A 9225-nucleotide genomic window follows, 5' to 3' on the forward strand; every position below is an offset into this window, starting at 1 on the left:
TTATATGAAACTATAAATCAGTAGCAGGAGGAACCTTGGAAAATTAACACATATGTGGAAATTTAAAAATTTGTTCCTGAATGACCAGTGGGTCAAAGAATAAATCAAAAGAGAAACTTCTTAAATGTCTTAAGACAAATGACAGTGGCAGCACAGCATACCAAAACATGGGATGCAGCAAATGCATTTCTAAGAGGGACATTATAGCAATTAATGCCTATGTTAAAAAGAAGAAAGATTTCAAATAAATAGTCTAACATTACACCTCAAGGAACCAGAAAAAGAACAAACTAAACCCCAAATAAGCAGAAGGAAAGAAATAATAAAATTAAGAACAGAAATAAATCAAACAGGGAACAAAAGAAAAAACATAGGAAGAATCAATAAAACAAAGAGTTGGTTTTTTGAAAAACAAAATTTACAAACCCTTAACCAGTCCAAGAAAAAAAATTCAAACAAAATAAAAAATGAAAGTGATGAAATAATAACAGATGCCTCAGAAATAAAAAGGTCATACAGGACTATTATGTACAAGTATGTGCCATCAAATTGGATAACTTAGAGGAAATGGATGAATTCCTAGAAAAATACAACCTACCAAGATTTAGTCAGGAAGAAATAGAAAGCATGAATAGACCAATAACTAATAAACACATTAAAGAAGTAATAGAAAACCTCCCAACAAAGAAAAGCCAAACACCAAATGACTTTACAGCTGAATTCTACCACACAGTCAAAGAAGAATTAATACTGATACTTCTTAAACCACTCTGAAAATAGAGCTACAGAGAATACTTCTAAACATATTTTATGAGGTCAGCATTACCTTGATACCTAAGCCAGACAAAGACATCAAAAGAGCTACAGGCCAATCTTTCTGATGAAGATTGGTGCAAAAATCTTCAATAAAATACTAGCAAACCAAATCCAACAACACATCAAAAAGTGTGTACACCAGGACCAAGCAGGGAGATTGCTGGCATGCAAGACTGGTTTAACATACAGAAATCAATGTGACACATCACATCAACAGAATGAAAGATAAAAACTACATGATCATCTGAATTACTGCAGAAAAAGCTTTCGACAAAGTCTGATATTTTTTCTTGATAAAAATTCTCAACAGTTTAGTTACAGAAGGGAAGTTTCTCAATGTAATAAAAGCCATTTATTAAAAACACACAGTTAACATTATAATCCATGGGGAAAAACTGAAAATGTTTCCACTAAGATCTGGTGCAAGGCAAGGACACACACTCTTACCACTTCTGTTCAGCGTAGAAGTACTAGCAAGATCAATCAGATAAGAAAAATAAATAAAAGCCATCCAAATCAGAAAAGAGGCAGAATTATCTGTATTTGTAGAAAACATGATCCTATACATAAAAATATTTTAAAGATTTTAGCAAAAATAAAAAACCTGTTAGAATAAATGAATTCAGCAAAGTTACAGGATATAAAAATTAGCATACAAAAAATCAACATACAAAAATTAGCATTTTAATACACAACCTAACTGAAAAAGATATCAAAAAACCATCCCATTTATGACAGCATTAAATAACATAAGATACTAAGGAATAAATTTAAGCAAGGAGGTGAAAAATCTGTACACCAAAAACTATAAAACATTGATGAGAGAAATTAAAGGAGACACAGATAAATGGAAGGATATCCCATGCTCATGGATCAGAAGAATTAATATTGTTAGAATGTTCATAGTACCCAAACCAGTATACATATGTAACATAATCTCTATCAAAATGCCAATGGCATTCTACACAGATATAGCAAAACAATCCTAAAGTTTGTATAGAACCTTAAAAGACCTCAAAGAGCGAAAATAATTCTGAGGAAGGAAAACAAAATTGGAAGCAACTTTGATTTAAAATTAATAAACCCTTACTTTCTGATCTAAAATTTTACTACAGAGCTATAATAATCAAAACAGTATGGTACTGGCATAAAAATAGGCACGTAGATCAGTGGAACAGAATAGAGAGCCTAGAAATCAATCTAAACATGTATGGTCAACTAATTTTTGATCAAAAAATTTTGATGAAAAATCTGCAGATGATCAATTCACTTATATAACATGGCATAGTATTGTATGTAACCTATCCACATACTTCTGTATACTTTAAATTATCTCTAAATTACTTATAACACCAAATGTAGTCTAAACGGTATGTAAATAGTTGTTATACCGTATTTTTTAATTTGTATTTTATTGTTGTATTGCTATTTTATCATTTTTTTCCCCATATATTTTCAGTGGTAGTCGATTGAATCTATGACTGCAGAACCCATGGATTCAGAGGGCTGATTGTATACAGAGATCAGCAACAAAACAGTGGTTACCTGGGACATGAAGGGGTGGTTGGGAGAAGTAGGGAGATGTATGTCAAAGGATACAGAGTAGCAGATATGTAAGGTGAACAAATCTAGAGATCTAATGTTCATGAGGACTGTTGGTAATAAAATTGTACTGTGTGTGGGATTCATGCTAAATGAGTAGATTTTAGTTGCTCTTGCCACACACAAAAAGGGATAACTGTGAGATGATGTATATTTTAATTTGCTTCACTCTAGTAACCTTTTTACTGTCCATTCATATCCCAGAACATCATGTTATATCCATTAAATATATACAATGAAATTTATTTTAAATACATAAAGTGCGAATTTTTAAGTGTTTATTAATTCGTTTTAAAATATCACTAATAAATCTATTACATGTTAACATAAAGAACGTATGGATCACTATACTTTACCTCTTTCTTTCTCCCTGATCTTGGAAGTTCTGCCTTAATTTGTACAACCTCCTTTGTATGGCATATCTGATACATATCTTTAATTGATATAAATTTTCATTTTTAGTATTTTTTAACTTGCTTTACTGCCTGTGCTTAACAAGGCAATCTTTTTTACTTTTATCTTCACATTTTAAACACAGTTGAACAGAAAAAAGTTATTAACACACTTTTACAAGAAATTTCTTTTTCCTCAGAATGTCAGAATAAGTTCAGAAACTGAATATTGATTTTCCTTTTTAAGTTATGGAACAATGACATGAAAAGCTTCATATTTTCCATGTGGTAGGGAAAAGGATATAGATACAGTTTTAATCTCATAAATACATGTGCACATGTATATGTGTTTGTGTATTTATAATCTATTAGTTATAATAGACTGAAGGGAACAGAATAACATGTTAATAACGATATTTTGAGTCACACGCTTACAGGTCATTTTTATTTTTTTTTACTTTTTGGTATTTTCCAGATTTTCTTCAGCGAAGTTTTAATGAATCTATTACTAGGATTAAGTTAAGTGATTTAAGATATGTTTTCTGCATTCTGAAATGCCTTAATGAAAGGCAGTGGTTTTTCTTTTTTGGAAAGAAATGGTGATTTTTAATCTTTTAAGAAATGGCAGTAACTTTTGCTTTTAGCTTAGCCCTTATATTTTACCTACTGAAATGTAGTCAATTTGTAGATGTAACATTTGTAGTCATCTGAAAGTCTGGCAGCATATCTTAGTGGTTAAGTGTCTAGGATCTGGAGTTAAAAGACCCATGTTCAAATCCTGATTTCTGTTTGCTAGCAAGTAAATGACTTAAGTTCTCTTAAGCCTCAATTTCTTTATAAATGAAATATATAAATTGTTTAGTAAAATGAAGTAATAATACTACCTCATAGCATTGTAAAGCTTAAATGAAATTACTCATACAGAGCTAAAACTTAGTTCAATGTCTGGCACATGGTAAACATGCCATAAATATTAGTGCTTTTTTTTTCTTTTCCCTGACTCTTTCTGGAAATCTAGGACCTCTCCCTTCTTCCTTCAAACCTAACAAAACATTGTTGTGAATTACAGGATTTTTTGAAATCAAGGATAAACATAATCCAAGACTTCGATATTCAACAGCCATTCCCTGTCCATAGGAATTTCCTACTGGTTATATTGGTTTCTATGCCCTGTATCACCGTATGTGTGAATGGGCCTGTCTCTACAAACCAATGTGGTCTGCAGTGTGGTTTCCCAAGTGTGGTCTATAAGATGATTTTCGATGACACTGAGACACCCCTTTTAATTTTTTAAATCTATTTTTATGGGTGAGCAAAAAACACAACTAGCACATTAAGTCAGTGATTACATGAATATTTTTTAGAGTAAGGTAAAAATGAGTATTGAAGAAAAATGCAAATTATTGTAAAGAAAAATATTAGGATATAGTACTCTAAAGTATGCAAAAATTGCAAAGATGGTACTTGAAAGGCTGAAGTTTAGGATTCTGCTCTAGAGGCTCCTTCCCATGTCTGTGTCCAGGATGCTCATACATATATCCCAGAAGCTCAGTAGAACAGGTGAAATCTGTCTTTTACCTAAATCCCTGTCATCTACAATATGCCTCGGGATCTCACCTTTTATTTTTTTTAATCTTCCTTCCTTTCTTTTTTTAAAAACTAAATGACCTCCATATATTTCTAAACAAAGAAATAGGAAATCTGCCATCCTCCTAGGGCAATTAGCTCAACAGCAACCAGCTTTAAAATTTTTAAAGTTTAGAAAAATATACTGTTATATCTACAGTCTTTAAATCCATAGATTGTTGACCATTACTACCTTCCTGAATTCAAATCTGTGTTTCAATTAAATATAATATTGTTTAGTATTAAATAAAACAACTATGTACTCCTTTGCTTAATAATACTCATTGAGTCCACCAATGTCAATTATTTTTGTTGTATTAGTACTTATTGAACCTATACATATATTGTATTAAATGTTTTTGTTACCAAGTTAATTTTTAAATGTAAATTAGATCCTAAAATTTTGACACTTGAGCAGGTACTTAAATTTGCTGTATTCACTAGGATGGAAATTTTTTTGCTATGATAAATAGAGTTGTCTTTACAAATATTGCATGAAAGCATATTAGTATAAGTAAGTGTACAGTTTGTACATAATTCCTTACTCAGTGGGAGGCATAAATTCCATTCCCAATTCATAAAAATTGAGCAAGTAATATTTATTCCAAAAAAAGGGAGTAGTTTTACAGTAATTTATTGAGGAAATAAACATATCTGATTACAAAGAATTTATTTAATAAGCTAATAGCTTTATTTTATATTACTAAAGATGTATACTTTTTTTAAAAAATCTTTATTTCACCTATTTCTAAACAAAGGTTTATTCAGTGATTGTCCTGAAAATAAACTAGCTAATTAATTACTCTTCCTGTGTTTCCATACACACATGCATACACACAAACAAATAGGTATAACTTTTGATTTTTTAAATCCTTGGGAGACCTTACATGAAGTTGATAGACCTAAGAGTAGGAATAGAAAGTTAATTTTTTTGTTGCAGATATGCCTGTAATATATATGCATTTAGTACTGCTACTGAGAACTATAGACCTGTCTATCCTCTCCCCATGTGCTAAACTTTATTGATTACATTTAAAAACTTATAGACCACACATGTACTTTGAGGATCCCATGTATTTGCATTTTTATTTTAGACAATAGCTTTCCTCTCTATAACTGTTACTCCAAAAAGTCATTCTTACATTTCAGTAATTAGATAAGGACTATTTGAAGACATAGGTATTTGACTAACACATTTTGAAAATTGTCATATAAGCATACTTTAATGATGCTAAATTATAAATACTAAATTTATAGTAATTTGTTATGATGTATTTATATGTGAATGTAAATAGCGTTTTAGTAAAAATACATGTACATATATTGAGCCTCTACTATGAGAGAAATGCAGTTGTCATTGTTGTATGCTCCTTGTACCCTAATCCTTGTTCCTACAACTTTTACTATCAGTCCTTTGTCCTACTGTAAATTTACTGGATAAGATAAGCAAAAGGTAACTCCTCTTTGTAGAACTTGGGGAACCTCTGCATTAGGATGAAATCAGCCTAATTAAATGACCTCATAATGAAATGCAGAACTTCCTGACCACATACTTAAGGTTTATTAGCCGTTAATGGGTTGTCTATGAACTCTCAGCCTTTCACTTAATATTACTAAGATGGAAGAAATAAAACCAGCCATTGAGTCTTCTCAGGCTTTCCTTTTATGTCTTTCTTTCTCCTGTACAGTCACTCCCAGGAGTTTCCTGTCCACACTTAAAGGAATTTATAGTTAATAGAATCTCAGGTAGTGTAGGAGAGAGATTTGTAAGTATCAAGTTTGATTTATTTAATTATGTAAGTCAGTATATTTAGCATAGCGTAAGACTGGCTTAGGAGTGGTAAGAGAAAGGACTATTTTGTAAGGTCCAAATTTCTCTCCCTGGCTGGTCTGATCACTGTTAAGCCATGCTGCTCCCTTTATCATTCCTCCCTGATGACTTCTCTGTCTCAGCTCACATTCCCCGGAGTAGGCAGGCACACTTGTTAAATAGTAGGAAGTAGAAAGCCTACCTGGTTTCCCCAGGCTCAAAGTTTCAACGAGAAAGAAACATGTTTTGAAGCAACCATTTTGACAAAGCTGTTTTGAAAGATATAATGAAGACTTTCTGAAAACAGAAGAAAATAACAAATAGTTTTATGCCTTCTGTATAAACTTAAAATATGCACTAATCAACTTTTATTGAGAGATATAAGCAATAGGCATTCTCATTACATTCTTGAATTCTCACCAACTTTTATTTTACTGTTCTCTCTGCTTTCATGTTTCTGCATTGCTACTATTCCACTCCAGATATTTATCTCTCATCTGAAGAACCATAGACTTTGAAATTAAGATAAAAGATCAAAGGAAGACAAAACAGCAGCAGTTGGTCTCTCAATGTGGCTCTAACAGTAACATATGAACTTAGAAGCTTGTAAGTGCTCACCTTCAGTCTACCGTAGCCATAACCAAACCAATGACCAGTTTTGTTATTCCTCTTTTAAATTCCCTGAAGAGCCAGTGATTAACATGGGCCACAGAATTCAACCCATGGCTTGGTTTCCTTGGGTTTGCCAGTGTATTAGGGACAGGGTGGTTGCAGGGTCTTGTGGTTCGTTACATACTTGGTAACAGCCATGAATATCGATTTTCTTGGGTGATTGCAGCAGCCATTGCTACCTGTAAGATATCCATGTAAGTCAGAAGGAGTTGAACTTGCTGTTGATTATTAAAATATTTTTTATTGGCCATTAGTGCTCTATAGGATTAATTTTTTTTGCTCTTTTTCTGTACATTAAATCTAGATTTATTTATTTATTTATTCTTTGAGATGGAGTCTCACTCTGTAGCCCAAGCTGGAGTGCAGTGGCGCGATCTCGGTTCACTGAAGCCTCTGCCTCCCGGGCTCAAGCAATTCTCGTGCTTCAGCCTCCTGAGTAGAGTAGCTGGGACTACAGGTGTGTGCCACCATGCCTGGCTAATTTTTTGTATTTTAGTAGAGATGGGGTTTCACCATGTTGCCGAGGTTGATCTCGAACTCCTGAGCTCCGGCGATCCCCCTGGCTTGGCCTCCCAAATTGCTGGGATTATAGGCGTGAGCCACTGCAGCTGGCCTACCATTAATTTTTGTATGCTGTGGTAAATAATTATAAATTTTTGCAGTAGTTTAGAATTTGCCTTTTGTAATATACCTAATTCAAAATGAAATCTATTCTCTTTTTCCTGTTAATTTAATTCTTCAACCATATAAGGGGTTATGCAATATTAAAAGATTAATTGTAGTAACTACTGTATCATAGGTTCGTTTAAAAATGTATTAATGACTTTTGTCTTGTAGGACAAACTATTCGAGAGAAGAGAATTGTAGAGGGAGCAAATAAAAAAGAAGTAGACTATGAAATAGGGGATATTCCAACAGAATGGGAAGGTAAGTTTCTGCTTTTAGTGGAATCTTCTGGGAGGTAAATTGTATAACAATATACAAACTCAATAAGAGCATATATAATTATATACTGTTTCTCTTTGCAAAAAAGTTTTAGTCTCTGAATGTTTGAAACTGTTTTTTTAACATTGCATTTCTTTGGAAGTTGTAAAGGTGCCGAATTTTAGTAAGCAGATGCATGTACAGCAAAAAGAACTATTAAGCATTAGTACAGCTGAGACTAAGGTGAGGCAAGCCAAAATCCTAAGATGCAAAATTTAAGCAGGCACTCACTTTCATGTAGTGACCCAGCACTTGCACAGTCTTAGGATTTGAATCCTGTTTCTGGCACTCACTACACACATGAACTTGCAAAGTAATTTAAACTTTTAGTTTTTTCTTTTATAAATTATGCATGATACTTGCTACAGATACCATTTGGAGTATTTTTTCAACTCACAGTAACTCTATGTTAACTGACCTCCTGTTAAGACAAGGATGGATGCTTGATCTCTTTCCTAAGACTTTGAAATTAAAATAAAAGATCAAAAGGAGACAAACAGCAGCAGTTGGTCTCTCGGTGTGGGTCTAACAGTAACATATGAACTTAGTACCTTGTAAGTGGTCACCTTCAGTCTACCATCAAAGTTTTATTGCATAAAAAAGCTAATTGATTTTAGAAAAGGTGATATTGCAGAAAAAGCTGATTTACTGAGAATAAAATGGAAACTAGTTCACAATGAGAAGTACATAGACAGAATATTTCCTAGTTTTCCAACAGCTTTCTGGTTTCCAGTTCAGTTTCTCTCTGAGTGAAGTTCAGCTGCAAGACTGAGTTCAAAATGGCACCTGATAACCATGTTATGTATTTCCGTTTTTTTGCTTACCAGTTCCTAGCATAGTGCCTGGCACATCGTAAGGCACCTAGTAGGTACTTAATCAGTATGTATTGAATACATGAAATCTAGCTTGAGTTAGCTTTTGGTATGTGCAACTAAAAGAGCCTTAACTGAAACCTCAATACCTTTATTGTATATATCGCTTAACACATATCAAGAATTTACCTGTATGCCTGATATTATGCCATTACTTTACCATCACTGTGTTTAATTATCACAAAATCCCATAAGGTAGACACTGTAATTAACCCAGTGTATTAGGTCATTTTCACACTGCTATAAAGAAATACCCGAGGCCAGGAGTGGTGGCTCACGCCTGTAATCCCAGCATTTTGGGAGGCCGAAGCAGGAAGATCATCTGAGGTCAGGAGTTCGAGACCAGCCTGGCTAACATGGTGAAACCCCGTTTCTACTGAAAATACAAAAAATTAGGCCAGGTGTGGTGGCTCACATCTGTAATCTCAGCACTTTGAGAGGACAAGGCAGG

At 33.2% G+C, this 9225-nt stretch overlaps 1 protein-coding gene across 1 annotated transcript in view; it reads left to right on the forward strand.

Moving 5' to 3' along the window:
* The window catches only part of NDUFAF2 (NADH dehydrogenase (ubiquinone) complex I, assembly factor 2), a 245100-nt gene that overhangs the window by 133392 nt on the left and 102483 nt on the right, over positions 1-9225 (forward strand). Inside the window, exon 2 of the mRNA XM_011992123.1 lies at positions 7756-7845. Coding sequence (XP_011847513.1) covers positions 7756-7845 — 90 coding nt within the window. The remainder of the gene's footprint in view (positions 1-7755; positions 7846-9225) is intronic.

This window comes from Mandrillus leucophaeus, unplaced genomic scaffold, assembly GCF_000951045.1.
Source record: "Mandrillus leucophaeus isolate KB7577 unplaced genomic scaffold, Mleu.le_1.0 Scaffold403, whole genome shotgun sequence".
Lineage (NCBI taxonomy): Eukaryota > Metazoa > Chordata > Mammalia > Primates > Cercopithecidae > Mandrillus > Mandrillus leucophaeus.